At 37.4% G+C, this 16,574-nt stretch overlaps 1 protein-coding gene across 7 annotated transcripts in view; it reads left to right on the forward strand.

The window, feature by feature from the left end:
• GNE (glucosamine (UDP-N-acetyl)-2-epimerase/N-acetylmannosamine kinase) overlaps window positions 1-16,574 on the forward strand; it is a 47,310-nt gene that overhangs the window by 11,560 nt on the left and 19,176 nt on the right. For 2 of the 7 annotated variants that reach the window (XM_014075769.2, XM_014075777.2), the window contains exon 2: window positions 15,326-15,534. The exons of 1 other annotated variant lie outside the window; for it this stretch is intronic. In XM_014075769.2, the coding sequence (XP_013931244.2) occupies window positions 15,326-15,534 (209 nt within the window). 4 more of the 7 variants (XM_014075775.2, XM_014075771.2, XM_014075773.2 and 1 more) reach the window with 4 other exon arrangements.

A 16,574-nucleotide genomic window follows, 5' to 3' on the forward strand; every position in this document is an offset into this window, starting at 1 on the left:
TTTAAGAAATTGTTTTACCAGTAAAAGTTTCAAGAAGCCAGGTGCCTTTCCTCTTTCTGTATGATGAATCTCATTTTGCAGAATACATATCTAAGATTATTACATTACTTGGCGAGACTACAGTACATTTACTAGTCTATGGATTAAATATTTCTCATGCCAATTTTGTTTCCTGAAACTTGAACAAAGTAAATTTTATCTGTTTTTCTTAAATTGTCTTTACAATTTAAATATTTAAACCCTATGTAACTTAAAATTCATTCATATAATACAGGGGAATGAAGAGAAGAAAGAAAAATGTATTATCTATCAGCATATTGATTGTATATGTAATAAATAGATTTTTTTAAAATCCGCACTCAGAGATTGAAAAACAGCTGCACTGTATGTTAGTAAAAGTTAATAACACTCTCATGGGGTATAATGTACCATATATTTTTCTCTCCATGATATGTAGAAAAAATAAGGGAGAAGATTAAGTCTCCCTCTCCAAACATGCATACAGTTCTTCCTCCATCTAACAATTATCTCCTTTGTATGCATGCTTTTAATAGTAAATACAAAACCATCAGAACATCACATGTAAATCTCTTGATATATTGGAAATTAGTTTTTGTGCAAAATATGTTATTCTTAACCTGATTTTAAAGATTCCTAGACAACCTATCTTGTTGGGTCATCGTTTCAGAAATATTTCTTTGCCTAAACAGAGAAAAAGAATGCCCACTGGAAAAAATACATTGGAAGTGGGAATGCCTTCCAACTTTCTGCTAGTTGATTGCCCTCATGATGGGCAATGATGAGACAGTCTACCTCAGTCCTGGGCATTTTATGGCCTGTGGTCCATATCCAGCCTGTGGGCAATTCTAGTCCATCCCACAGTATTGGCATATTCGCCAGTGAGGGGCGGGGCATCAGCAGTGTTGGGTGGGGTGTCAGTGCTGGGGGTGGGGAATTGGTAGAGAGGTGGGGCAATTTCAATGTCAATGGTGTGGCAAAGACCACAAGAGTCCCTGTTTCATGTTTCTCATACGGCCCCTTAGGAAAATTAATTGACCACTCCTAGTCTACCTGGCCTTCAGAGGGCTAGAAAGGGAATCTACCTGATCTCCAGTGGCCAAAGGAGAGGCTGGTTTATGTGGTCTCCAGAAGACCAGGGTGAGACTAGTCTATTGAAACTCTGGTTGGCAATGTAGCAATGCAGCAGTATTGAAGCAACCACAAATTTGCCAAATTCCAATCCCATGGATATCATTGATCCTAGATTTTGGACACATTCTGTTGGCTAGCCCATTTTAGGTACTTTGGTTCAAAAATGGTTTCCCTATGATGCATTCTGTCACCTAGTTGAAAGTTAGAGACAGGAGAGTTTTACTAGTATATAGATATTCAATGTGTCAGTTTCAGGAGGGATTGTATTCTTAGCCAATTTTATATCTGCTTACTTGGAAATAAATCTCTGACTTCAAAAGGTCTTTGAATTCAGAGACTTGTTTGAAATTTTGAGAATTTGAGAAGATTTCAGATCCAGCTTTGCTTCTGCTGTAACCACTTTGGCACTAGTAAGGTATATTCTTGGCTAAACATGGGCCAGGAGTCTTTCTTTACTAACTGACCAAGTTGCGATGACTGGCACTTACTGTAATATATACTACTATTGCTTATCTCCAGTAATTATGAGCAAGTAAAGCAGAGATTCGAGGCTTAACAGAGATTATGATACTGAAGTCAACTGTTTTTTTTAAAGGATAAATTTCACAGTTTATTATTATTTTAGTATTTTCACAGGCTCTCTAACTAATGTCTAGATTGTGTGAAGGAATCTGTAGACTTCCAAATATTGTAGAACAACTCTTAGCATCCCTATTCATAAGCTATACAAGAATATGGTACCTTTAGTATAAGACAATAGAAATCACTAGAATTTTAGTTAATTATTTTATCTGCCTTCAAAAGAATGATGACAAAAAGATTATTGGGGTTCTTTTTTGTTGTTATGCCTTCAAGTCAATTTTTGACTCTCAGTGATTGGCAGACTAGAACCTGCATTTTCCTTGGAAGGATATTTGGAATTGGTTTGCTCTTGCCTCCTTCTTAGAGAGGGACTGGACCAAGTTGACCCAGTTGGCTTTGTGCTAAAGGCAGGACTAGAACTCACAGTCTCCCAGTTTCTAGCCTGGTACCTTTAACCATTACACCAAACTGGCCTATATAGAGAAATTAGCAAGTGAAAATTATATAGTATATGCATAAATATGCTTGCACTGTAAGCAATGATTCAATTGCTCTGAAAATAGCATTAAATGGAATCTAATAAGTCAATGTTCATTTGCAATCTGCTGTAGAATCTAGAGTGTTCTTTGGGCACATGTACTTTAATTCACTGGCTGACCTTTTGTGACTAAGTGTACATTGCATCATTAATCAAATTGTTTGGACATACATACCTTGAGTTAATATTTACTAGGAGTTTTCTCTTTCAAGAATCTGGAATGTCAATAAGGCCATACTGCTAATTCATCAGTAGAACTTTCCTCTCTCTTTAAATACACCTTTATCTTGCCATGTTGTTTCTTGGTAAAAGAGGTCTGTGTGTGTGCATGTGTGCATGCTCGTGTGCGCCTTCAAGTCACTTTTTGGTCTTGGCAACTGCCTGGATTATTCCCTGCGGTTTTCTTGGCAAGACTTTTCAGAAGTGGTTTGCCACTGCCTCTTGCTTAGGGCTGAAAGAATGGGACTTAGGTAAGGTGGATGACACTTTGCCTTAAGTGTCATCCAACTGGCTTTGGCTTAACACAAGATTACAATTACAGTGCAGGATTTCTAGCCTGGTGCCTTAACCACTACACCAAACTGGCTTCTTTTTGGTAAAATAAAGGAAAAGTTATCATTGTTTTCTGAAGTATAGTATGAAATAATTCCTTTGCCAGTGCTACTAAAATGATCAGCTGCTTACAGTATCTTCTTATATTGCTGCTGCCCCAAACTGATTCCTCTTAATACTTTGGGTGAATCTCTAGGAATATATATGCTTGGTATGTACCCCTGGCATTCTTTGCTCATTTCTCCTCACAGGGGAAACCTGCCATCATAAGGGCACACAGCAAGATTTGAAGAGGACAAAATAACATTTATATGCATGGACATTGCTAGAAGGAGTACACAGAAATAAATTTGACTATATTACTGGCACAAGGAGGTATAAATGGTCAGTTATTACAGCAAAAAATGGACAGGTTATTTAGAATTAATGTTAAAAGAGAATGAGAAATTGGAAAAGTGATATTATTCCAGATGTTAAGGAATAACTTTCATAAATATATGATGTTTTGGAAAAGGAAGTTGTAAATCAAGGATTACCTGTATAAAGTAGATTTTTTTCTTTGTTTTTTTAAATCTTTTTTTAAGTTAAAAGACTACTAGATTAGTTGACTTTTTTGTAATTTGTAAGATATCATAAGATATACAGGTGAAACTCGAAAAATTAGAATATCGTGCAAAAGTTCATTTATTTCAGTAATGCAACTTAAAAGGTGAAACTAATATATAAGATAAGACTCTTACATGCAAAGCAAGATAGTTCAAGCCGTGATTTGTCATAATTGTGATGATTATGGCATACAGCTCATGAAAACCCCAAATCCACCATCTCAGAAAATTAGAATATTACATACAATCAATAAAACAAGGATTGTACATAGAACCATAGTGGACCTCTGAAAAGTATAAGCATGCATATCTACTCAGAACTTGGTTTGGGCTCCTTTTGCAGCAATTACTGCCTCAATGCGGTGTTGCATGGAAGCTATCAGCCTGTGGCACTGCTGAGATGTTATGGAAGACCAGGATGCTTCAATAGCGGCCTTCAGCTCTTCTGCATTGTTCAGTCTCATGTCTCTCATCTTTCTTTTGGCAATGCCCCATAGATTCTCTATGGGGTTCAGGTCAGGCGAGCTTGCTGGCCAATCAAGTACAGTAATCCAACAGTCATTGAACCAGGTTTTGGTGCTTTTGGCAGTGTGGGCAGCTGGAAAATGAAGTCAGCATCCCCATAAATCTCGTCTGCAGAAGGAAGCATGAAGTGCTCCAAAATCTCCTGGTAGATGGCTGCATTGACCCTGGTCTTAATGAAGCACAGTGGTCCAAAGTCCTGTTGCTCAGTGGTCCAAAGTCCTCTTTTCCATGCCGCATTGAGGCAGTACCGTAATTGCTGTAAAAGGGGCCCGAGTACTGAGTACATATGCATGCTTATACTTTTCAGAAGTCCAATATTGTTCTATGTACAATCCTTGTTTTATTGATTGCATGTAATATTCTAATTTTCTGAGATTGTGGATTTAGGATTTTCATGAGCTGTACGCCATAATCATCACAATTATGACAAATCAAGGCTTGAACTATCTTGCTTTGCATGTAAGAGTCTTATCTATTAGTTTCACCTTTTAAGTTGCATTACTGAAATAAATGAACTTTTGCACGATATTCTAATTTTTCGAGTTTCACCTGTATATGCCTTCCAAATGCACAGGTATAGGGTGGTACCTGGCTCAATAGTAGTAATTGTGAGAGGGATCTTGGAGTCTGGAAAATCACTTAAATATGAGCCAGAAGTGTGCTGCAGCTGCCAAAAAAACCAACACAGTTCTAGGCTGCATTAACAGAGGGATAGAATCAAAATCACATGAAGTCTTAATACACTTTATAATGCCTTGGTAAAACCAGACTTAGAATATTGCATCCAGTTTTGGTTGCCATGATGTAAAAAAAATGTTGAGACTCTAGAAAGAGTGCAGAGAAGAGCAACAACGATGATTAGGGGACTGGAGGCTAAAACATATGAAGAATGGTCGCTGGAATTGGGTATATCCAATGAAGAGAAGAACTAGGGTTGAAATGATAGCAGTGTTCATTGCCCCAAAGAAGAGGGAGTCAAGCTATTCTCCAAACCACCTGAAGGGAGGACAAGAAGCAATGGATGGAAACTAATCAAGGAGAGAAGCAGCCTAGAACTATTAAGAAATTTCCTGAGAGATCCAATTAATCAGTGGAACAACTTGCAAATACTCCAATACTGGAAGTTTTAAAGAAGAGATTGGACAATCAGGTATACAGTAAGTCTTCTTGTATGAGCAGGGGGTGGACTAGAAGACCTCCAAAGTCACTTCCAACTCTCTTATTTTGTTAGTCTGTTATTCCTAGATTCATTATTTTATGCCTCCAAGTAATAGAGCACACTTTATCAATATAATTATTCAATTTATTAGAAAGGGAATATAAGAAGAGTTGTAAAATAATTTATCTTTTTAACATTAACCTAACCATTTTTATCTGGTTAGAACACAACACAACCAGCCTATTTGAGGCTAATTTTATTTGTATGGTGTGTATATGTACATTGTGTTAATATTTTAATTGACTTTATGAAATTTCAAAATGTTATAAAACACAAAATAACAATAGGGAGAAAATTTGAAGGGGAATCAAAAAGGGAGAAAAATGTCAGAAAAATAACAAGAAAAAAGGGTTGCCTTCCAGCTTTCTTGAATACAGGCACAAATGTATAATAAAGTAAACTTTTACTCTAAGATAAAATAAACAAAAATATATAAAATATAGAAATTAAACAATCAAGATAACAACAAAAACATTTTATTCTGGTTAAACATGAGCATAAAAATATTTATTTTGAATTTTTATTCTATACACATAAGCACATCAACAGAACACATAAACACATTAACAAAAATAACCACATAACTTAAAAACAACATAGGAACAATAAGTTCTATCGTATATCATACAGCAGTTCCGAATCGGTTTCTTTGCAGTTAGTGTTTTCCCTTCTGTACATTTCTATCTTGCGTTCATAATCTCGTTATTCATTATCCATTTTTATATACATTTCTTTATTTATTTATACTTAGCTACTTATGATCAAGTATTATTTACCTATATTGTGCTTTATATTTTTACTGTCATTTATTCTCTTACATACAGTTATAGGTATACGTTCACATAGTTATTCTTTTTCTTTGCCATTCTTATTATTATTCCATTTAAAAGGTTATAAGGTATAATTTGGAATGTATTGTTTACCATCCTTTACACCTGCTATGACACCACCTTATTTTCTCTTTCCTTTCTTTTCTCCCTCCCTTCCTTCTCTACTTCCTTCCTTCCTCTTCTCCTTCCCCTTCTTCCTTCCCTTACTTCTCCCCTACTCCTACCCTCTGTCTTCTCCTTTCTACCCTCTCTCCTTCTCTTTTTCTCTCTTCCTCCCTCCTCTCCTTCTCTTTCTCTCCCTTCCACCCACCTCTCCTTACTTCTTTCTTCTTCCCCTACTTCTCCTCCACATTTCTTCTTCCTCTCCTACTATCTCTCCTTCTCTCTCTCTTCCACCCTCCACTTCTTCCTTTCCTTCGTCCCTCCATTCCCTACTTCCTTCCTCCCCTCCTTTCCTTCCTTCTTCCCTTCCTTTCTTTTTCTATTGTTATAGGTGTCTCTTTCAAATCCAGTTTAAAGCATAAAAATATATAGAGATTGGGAGCACGTTCTCTGTACAGTCAGTGGTAGCAATCTGGTACCCACTTACTATAGGACATTAAGCTAAAAGTGGAAAATGAGTTTAAGGATTGTATGAGTTCAACAGGGTCATTCTGAAAAAAGCATATATTTATGTTGTATTCTAACCCCCATATTAAATTGAAGTTTGGCTTATCTTTATTATGATCAAATATTATCATAAGGAGGACGGAGTACAATCAGTTAAAAAAACCTAACAAATACATCAGTTTAAAAATATTAATGATAAAAAGCCAAACGATATAAAACAAAGTATATATAAAAACAAGCTGAATTCATCTGGAGAGCAGCAGATTGAAGAAAATTTATTTATTTGTTACATTTCTATGCCAACCATCTCTCTAGGATTCTGGGTGGCTTTCAACATAAGTTGCCACTTTCATTAAAAAAAAATCTATTCCAGACAGACTGCTGCAGAAATCCAAGTTTAGATCTGGAGGAATCAGTCCTTTGAGAGAACACAACTTTAAACTTGGTTTAGAAGAGAGGGATATAAAATTTGCCCCAAATGATGCAATTTGAGCTGGTGGCTCATTATTTCTCAACCCACCCACCACTTTCATCGCAGGAGGAAATTTTATTTGTTTATTTAGTCAGATTCTGAAAGATCTCCTGTATGGAGAATTAGTGCAGGGAAAGCGCCCTAGAGGGAGACCACAGCTGCAATATAAGGATGTCTGCAAGAGGGATCTAAAGGCCTTGGGAATGGGCATTAATGGCTGGGAAACCTTGCCCTCTGATAGTTCAGCTTTGAGGCTGAAGACATGGCCTTCTCCAAGAGACAATTGTTCAGCAAGCTGAGGCAAAGAAGCACCAGAACCAGAGAAATCTGAGGACTGGGCAGGGGACAAAATCTATCTGCCCTCAGTGTGGAAGGGATTGCCACTCCCGAATTGGCCTTTTTAACCACACCAGACCTCTTTCCACAGCATGACACCATAGCCTTTTGAGACTGAAGGATGCCAATGTATTTATTTATGGGGTATAAAAATCGCAAATGATGCAATTCAAGGCGCTGGCTTCAACTCCCTCATTATTTCTCAACCCATACACTCTTTTCATTCTGTGAGGAAGTGTATATTGTATTTATTTGTTTGTTTATGTGTTCGTTTGCTCGTAATTCACCCATACACTCTTTTCATTGTGTGAGGAAGTGTATATTGTATTTATTTGTTTGTTTATGTGTTCGTTTGCTCGTAATTCAAGGTGACAAAAGCGCGCACAGCAACAAAGCATTAAACGGGCTCAGTTTTCCTGAAGCCAAACCTTGGGCTCACCCAGAGTCTCGAAGCGGGTAATCTAGGGACGCCACAAGCGTCGCCACAGCAGGTGGGAGGCGGCGGCTGCGGCTGACTTGGGGATGGAAACACGAAGAAACGCCCGGCGAAGCAACTGCCTTTTCCTCTCCGACTTCTGTTAGCAGAAAGAAGGAAGAGGCAGAGGCGGCAGGAAAGGGGCCGATCGCTTCGCAGCCGGCGTGCTCACCCTCGTCTGACTCTCCTCACAGCACCGCCACTCTCTCTAGGCTTCAGAGGCCGAGCCAATTTTTGGTTTCTTTTTCCCTCTTGCCGCCCCCTCGAGGCGCTTTGCGGCGCCGAGGCCTCTTCCTCCACAGGCCGCGAGGACTGAAGCCGCCGCCTGCCGAGGCTTGGGGCGGGAAGCGGGGCACGTTAAAGAGAGGTAAAAGGGAAGCGGGCTGGGGGGCTGGGGGTAAGAGAGAGAGGGGACCCGCCTTTAATTTGCTTCGCGTGACGCCGGCCCAGCGGGGGCGGGAATGAGCTGCCGCTTAGCGCAGTCCTGGGGAGGGGAAAGGGAAGCATCCCTGAGCGGACGTGGCGTTTTGACCAGGCCTTGCTGGACTTCTGACGGGCAAGGGCGGCAGTAGCCGCTGCTGCCCCGCCTTCCAAGGCGACGGCCGCTGTTTGTTGTTCCTCTTGCCACGCTGTAAAAAGCAACCCTTGCCCCAAAGAGGTAGCGGTCCTCCGAAAATAAGAGGCGTACCCGGCATCCAGCACCGGGGATGGCCGCTTCAGCATCTGTCGGAGGCTGGAGGCTCTTTTTTTTTCCCGTTCGCTCCGTGTTCCTCCTTCATGCAAAAAAGAAAAAGCCTGATCTGATCTGGAGTCGAATGTCATGGGAAACAATGCTGTCAGCCTGGAGCATTTTCATTTCAGTCTTTAACTGGGCGATGAATTGAACCTCCTCCCTTAAAACGTGGATTGGATTGGGTTTTTTTTTCCCTTAGTGACGTGGATTGTTTCCCCCAGGCCACTTTAGGAGCTAAGGGGTGGGTTTTGCTGAGGTTTCATATTCAGCAGTGCTACCTGCAAGATGCTCTTACTGAAGGTTTTAAATTTTGGGAGGCTCTAGAGGGAGGAATGGGGCCAAATAACTGCACACTACTATTCTGTAGGATATTTGTGTATGTGCATGTATACACACACATGTGTGTATGTGAATAGTGTTTCATCATATGCCAACAATAAAAGGTAAGGTAATTAGGTGAAGGTAGCAAAAAAAAGTATGATTGTTTCAGGATAAAATGAAATATATGTATAAAGAGCAAAGTATCTGTTGAGATTATCAGTCATCCAGGTCATGGCTGTCCCAGAAGTGCTTTTTCAAGAGGCAACTGGACTTTCTGGTTTTGTTTTGTTTTTTGAAGACCTTTCACTTCTCAAAACTGAAGAAGCTTTGATAAGAAGTGAAACAGCTTCAAAGATATAAAGAGCAGACTATATTCAGTATTTAAATACAAGTGAAGCTTTTGAACTGCAAAGCAAAGTCTTATGATTCAGGCTGTTGGAAGTCTTATGATGCAGATTGTGGGAAATACTTTCTGTTCTCCCCCCTTCTTTCTTTTCCAGGCCTATTTGAAAGCACTGTCCTTCATTCAATGACTATTTTATATATTTAAAAGACTGTTTCTGGGTAATTCGTATATAACTGCATAATTAGCCTTCATGAACATGCAACTCACAGATCAGTAAATCAAAATCATATTACAGCCCTAGCCTAGTATAAGAAGAGTGGGATATAAACAATTTTAAAAGGTAAAAAATATAAAACACACAAAGTTAAAAACATTTTAAAAATCAAATGTTTAAATTTAAAAATACTTATAAAAAGATAAAAGGTTAATTTTTTATTTTATTTTATTTGGTTTGTCAAGCATGTATGAGAAAACAAGTATAAATATGAATATAATATATAATCATATAAGTATAAGTAGGTATAAGTATATACATAAGAAATGAGTACAAATAAATGGGAACAGTAAGACAGGGATGACTAGACACGTTGGTGCACTTCTGCACACCCTCTTACAGACCTCTTGGGAATGGGGTGAGGTCCATGGTAAACCTGTCATAATACAGAACACTCTTAACTGACAAGTTAAAACTTTAAAAAAAAAGGAATTAACTTGAAGCTCATAAATGCTTAAATTTTCCTGGTAAGGGTAAATTTGTCAAAATGAAGATACTGACCAGGTTATTGTATTTTTTTTAAAGTGGTGGGTGGAGTCTAGGGCTCATAGGATACTAGGAAATTTATTTAATTATATAGATATCCTCATGAAACCTTCCAAGTAGACTGGAAAGCAAAAATGTAAAAAGAGTACAGTGGAATGTTTTTTTTCTAGTGGGACCGGTCTATCAGGACAACCTGGTATACCCAGTTATGGGACAGAACATTCTGCTTCCGTTTTTGCCTTTCAACCCCAATGCAGGGTCTTTTATGTAAAACATAGATTGCACATTGGAATAAAGGGGACGCAGTGGCTCAGTGGCTAAGACGCTGAGCTTGTTGGCAGTTTGGTGGTTCAAATCCCTGGTGCCATCTAACAGAGTGAGCCCCTGTTACTTGTCCTAGCTTCTGCCAACCTAGCAGTTCAAAAGCATGTAAAAAAGCAAGTAGAAAAATAGGAATCACTTTTGGTGGGAAGGTAACAGCATTCCATGTGCCTTTGGCATTTAGTCATGCCGGCCACATGACCATGGAGACATCTTCAGACAGCACTGGCTCTTCAGCTTTGAGCATCGCCCCCTAGAGTCGGGAATGACTAGCACACATGTGCGAGGGGAACCTTTACCTTTACCTTATAGTGGAGTAAAACAAGAGGAATAAAATCAGTCAGTTATCTTTGCTTTCAATTCAAAGGCATCCAGTGTTTTCACTGCCTGCTTTTCTGAAAGAATTCCACCACAGACTTTGAAAAATACTTGGAAATGGAAAATAGTCCACAGTACAGCACCCATTTGCTTGCATCTGAGAGCAATGTAATTCAGATATTGTGTGTGAATCATCAGTTTAGCAGTAGGTTTCTAAGTAGATTCACAGAACTGTAAATTGTAAAATCCTAATGTGGTTTTGAGTTAAGTCTACCCATCATACTCCTATTAGTGGGAATTGCTTTCAGTTTCTTGTCTCCAAGGTTTGAGAAATAGGGATCAGTTGTCTTTAGTGCCTGCCCTAATTTTGTAGAACTCTCTTCCATCTACCACCAAAGTTAAGGTCACATTCCTCCCCCTCTCCCATTTAGGAAAGTATTAAAATAGTTTTCTGCTGGTCATTTAGATACAACATTACTGTGCCTTTTTGTGTTAGGGTGGACTAGGTTGGAGTCTATTGTTGCTCATGTAGTTTTTTAAGGGTTATATTACAGCATAAGTCTGATTTTGAGTTTTGGGAGAAAGTTGCTGGAGTTGTTTTATGAATTTTTATTGTGAACTATCTAGAGTAGATATGTCTAACTTGTGGCCCATTGGCCACATTTGGCCCTAGACAACTAGTAAAGTGGCCCTCACAAGATGGTTAACTTTTAACATTGTGTAATTTATATACATTAACTATATTATATATTTTATTGGTAATCCTTGTCTTACAACAGTTCATTTAGTGACCAAAGCTACAGTGTCACTGAAAAAAAGTGACTTGCGGCTGTTTTTCACACTTATGACTGTTGCAGCATCACCATAGTCCTGCGATCAAAATTCAGGGGCTTGGCAACTGTCTCTTATTTATGACCTTTGCAGTATCCCGGGGTCATGTGTTCTTCTGACCTGACTAGCAAAGTCAATGAGGAAGACAGATTCACTTAACAACCCTGTTACTAAATTAACAACTGAAGTAATTCACTTAACTGTGGCAAGAAAGATCGTAAAATGAGGCAGAATTAACGTAATAAATGTCTCACTTAGCAATAGAAATTTTGGGCTCAATTGTAGGCATAAGTCAAGCATTACTGTATATGTGACCCAAGATAATTCCTCTTCATTCAATGCAGCCAAAGCAAGCCAAAAAGTTGGACACCCATGAGGTAGATTTTGGGGTTTGGTTAGGGCGTGTAGTACTGCAAGTACCATACTATGTAGGTGCTGCCGTGGAAAACAACTCAGATTTCCATCAACCAGACCTTTTGATTTTTTATGGTAAATAAACTTTTAAAACTTCACTTCAGACGCAGTCAGGGAGGAGTTATTCTTTCAAATATCAGTGGCCCTAAAATATAGGTAAACACCATCCTTATGAGTTAGCCTTTAAACAAGTTGGAAGTCAGTGTAATTGATTTAAGTGTAAAATACGGTAGTCTGAAAAATGTGCACTGATTGCAGTTTCTAAATAGTTTCTAAAGTTGTTTTCCTCTAAATCAAATGAAAAAAATATGGCAACCAAACATGGCAGATAAAAATATAGAGCCGAGGTGGCACAGTGGTTAAATGCAGCACTGCAGGCTACTTCAGCTGACTGCAGTTCTGCAGTTCGGCTGTTCAAATCTCACCGGCTCAGGGTTGACTCAGCCTTCCATCCTTCCGAGGTGGGTAAAATGAGAACCCGGATTGTTGTTGGGGGCAATATGCTGACTCTGTAAACCGCTTAGAGAGGGCTGAAAGCCCTATGAAGCGGTATATAAGTCTAACTACTATTGCTATTGCTATAAGATATATAACAAAAATCAATAGCAATTTGAATCAGAAAAAACATGATCTGTGATGGTTGCATTCGGGAGTAGATTAAGTGATACATGTGTTTATCCTTATTTTCCTTCTGCAGAGACATTATGTCTGACACTTAAGAAAACCAAATGAATTGAAGGGTAAAAGCAGGTTCAGAAAGTATACATATTTTATTTCCATTGCTTTTCTATTTTATAGAATTTAATTTCCTACTAAGCTGTTGGAATTCTATTTTGCATTCCATTGCTCAGTCAGCATTTAAATCAGTGGTAGTCAACCTGGTCCCCACCACCCACTAGTGGGCGTTCCAGCTTTAATGGTGGGTGGTACAGGTTTTGTCCGATACTGAAGCACTTTCCTTTTTCAAATTTAATTGACTTCCCTACTTTATAAATCACCATTACTGTGGAACCGGTGGGCGGTTAGAAAATTTTACTACTAACAGAGATACAAAAGTGGCAATAGGTATAAAAAGGTTGACTACCCCTGATTTAAATTGACCAAATTTTTTAACATACTTTCTTATTTAAAGGGTTAATTTAATTATTTGGCATATATCTAATTAGAAAACTACATAATACTAGAACAGTAATTTGTGAGTTAATAATTGCGCATTGGTTATTTATTCGGTGATATCTGAGGCAGATATCACCGAATACTAATATTTAATCTTTACTTGCACAATAAAGCAGAGGTAAGTAAAGTTTCTTTGTATTAAAGTGGAATAAATGATTGAAGCAAATTTGACTGCCTTAAATGTTAATAGAAAGTTGTTCTTTTGGATATTAAAAAAGAATTTTTTTCTACTTTTAATTACTGTTCTGGGGAAAGACAGCATTCTAATATAATCGGTTCTTGTAGCATGTTGTCACATTAATTTGTTTTAAATAGATCAACACAACTGATCTGGATTAGCCTGAAAAATATTAAATGTCTGATTTTTATGTTCTCTATTTGAATAATACCACAATAATTTAGCTATACAATTATAGTTCTGTTGTGGAGGAGTTGTATGAATTGTAGGAAAAATTATCTTTGGATTTCCAAAATTGTTATCTAGTTATTTTCATTTCCCTTTAAGAGAAAATAAATCTTGCCTCTCAGCTACATGATCTCTGGTGTAAGCATTCTATGTCATAAATGGTGGTCAGTCAACATCTGGCATTTCAGAATCTGAATCATGTTTATTCAAATATACAACATTGCCTTTATTTCAGGGTCAAGCCATCCAGAGACATTTTGGAGTTGGGAGGTCTTAATAAATTCAATAAAGTGAATAAATAATAAATGTTAGTGAAATGTGTAGGAGTGAGAGGAAAAAAATCCTTACTGTCTTGGCTTGTACGTAGACACCAAGAAATTGGAGATTTGGCATGTTAAATATTTTGGTTCACTGAAAGGATTGAAAAGTTGTTTTGTAATAGACTATAGTAGGAAGCTGTTTAGTTATTACAAATTTATAGCTGCTTTTCCACATGGTAAAGCAAAAGTGATATTTCTGTATATTAGTACTGTACAACAAAAAATTGAATTGTGATTAGAGGAGCTCCTTCCTCCAAATTTAAAGAAATAAATTCAAAATAAAATGTATAGAAAGATCTTAAGCATTTGTAGTATAAAAAGGAAACAATATCTGATTCAGATAGCTGTGATATGATGAGACCTGCTGCGTGGGATTGATGTGAGAATTCTGTATTCTCTTATCAGTGGGAACTGACAAGAGAAAATCTTTTTCCTTCTGTAAGCTAGCAAAAAGATGAGTTGTTCTATGTTGCTGTTTCCTTTCATTTCAGAAAAACTTTGCATGAGAAATAATCTTAGTGACAGATAAATAATTACAGATGTATTTTTTAAAAATAAAAAACACGTTACAAAATAAATTAGTTTTTCTTAGCGGAAGCAGAAAAAAACTTGAGACTTGATGACATAATCCTGTCAACCAATTAAAGAGTAATTAAACCTTCTTTCCAAAATTTCCTTTTTCAACTGATTATATATTGTTTTATAAGAGAGTAATAGTTCCTTTTTCCCCTTTTGCTTTCGGTGGACTCAAAATCTGATTACTGAAAAATTCCTATTCATTACTGTACTTGGAACCAATTACTTGAAATACTTGGAAACCTTTAAAAATATTGTAGGCAGCATACTTTAAAATTTTAATAGCTAGAGGTTTTAAAATGAATTTGACCTCAGCTCGTTATGATTCATCCATTAGTGTTACTGAAAGTAATAATTCTAAGTCTATATCCTGTATAATTTAGCTTCAGTTGGTCTAATTATATTCAAGTGGCTCATAGTTAAAAAAGGAGGAGAATTATGGAGCAAGTATTTCTCCATCATTGGTGCAAGAATTATGTATGGGAACAATTATATAACAAATAATATAATGCGATCAAACATGAAATGCCATTTAACTAGTTTTTGCCTCTAAACGCATTATACATAAAGTTTATTTCTGGCTTCAAATCCAGTTAATTTCTTGTCTAAATGGAAAGTGGTGCAGTGATTAGAGTGCAGTACTACAGGCTACTTCTGCTACCTGCTGGCTGCCTGCAATTTGGCAGTTCAAATCTCACCAGGCTCAAGGTTGACTCAGCCTTCCATCCTTCTGAAGTGGGTAAAATGAGGACCCAAATTGTTGGGGGAAATAGATTGACTCTGTATACCACTTAGAGAGGGATGTAAATCACTGTAAAGTGGTATATAAATCTTAAGTGCTATTGCTATATAAATCTATTACTATGTTCAATATACTCTACATGAACCCCTGTATAATTATATTGCAGGAGCTTTATTTCAAGACCCTTGCTAAGCAAAAACAAAAAGAAGTAATGGAGAAGAATGGAAATAACCGGAAACTTCGAGTTTGTGTTGCTACATGTAACAGAGCAGATTATTCAAAATTGGCCCCAATTATGTTTGGCCTTAAAACAGAACCACAGTTCTTTGAACTGGATATTGTGGTTCTGGGCTCTCATCTGATTGATGACTATGGGTAAGAGGCATACTTTATTTCTTCAAACATGCTTAACTGGAATGGTGGGGACGAGTTTTCTTAAGATTGTTTTCTTTGTTCCAGGTTCAAAGATAGTCCTCACTTAATGGCCACAACTTGGCCTGAAATTTTGATTGTAAGTCATTTGGTCACCACCTTTAAAACCATTTTTATGATGGTTGTAAAGCAAGTAATTGTCATTAAGCAAACCACCTGATCATTAAGCAAATTGATCCTCCTGAATGGTACTTTTTGCCAGAAACTGACAAAAAAGTCACAAATCATAGTCATGTGACCATGGTACATTGTAACTAGTGGTAAATGTGAGCTGGTTATCAAATATCCCAGATCATGTCATCATGGGATGACAAGTGAAGTGAGCATGCAGTGGTCGTAACTCTGAGTCATAAGTAAAAAAAAATTAATATCTCTTAATTTTGATCAGTTGTTAAGTGGCTGCTCTTTAAATGAAGGTTACCTGTATTGATTTAGAATAAGTGCTGATCCTACAAATGTTATGGAGTTGTCAAAGCAAATAAGAACCAATTCATATATTTGAATCATTCCCCTCTTATAATAATATCAAGCTGGCTTACCAGGAATCCATACTTCAGATCTCTATCTTTTTAGGTTCAACAATGATAAAATTTCCTGCTCTAATGATTCTGAGAATAGCAACAGAAACCAGTGATAATCTGTCCCAGTTCTTCATTTTTGCAAAGATATCTTTGAAGAAATGTTTCCTCAAAATGTATGCATTTCTCAATAATTTCTGAAGTCAGCATTTCTTAATATTTGGGAACAGGTATCATGAGCCTTAACAGATGCTTGCTATACTTTTCTTGGGGGGGGCACTGCAGATACATAGCAATTTATGTAGAGACTGTTCAGAGTTACAATGGAACTGGAAAAAAGTGACCTTATGACAGTTTTTCACACTTATGACTGTGGCAGCATCCCCATGGTCACATGATCAAAATTCAGGCACTTGGTAACTAAGAAGTATTTATCATAGTTACTATGTCCAGGGATCATGTGAT

This window comes from Thamnophis sirtalis, unplaced genomic scaffold, assembly GCF_051295495.1.
Source record: "Thamnophis sirtalis isolate CommonGarterSnake01/CBP01778 unplaced genomic scaffold, rThaSir2_p1.2 scaffold_5, whole genome shotgun sequence".
Classification (NCBI taxonomy): Eukaryota; Metazoa; Chordata; class Lepidosauria; order Squamata; family Natricidae; genus Thamnophis; species Thamnophis sirtalis.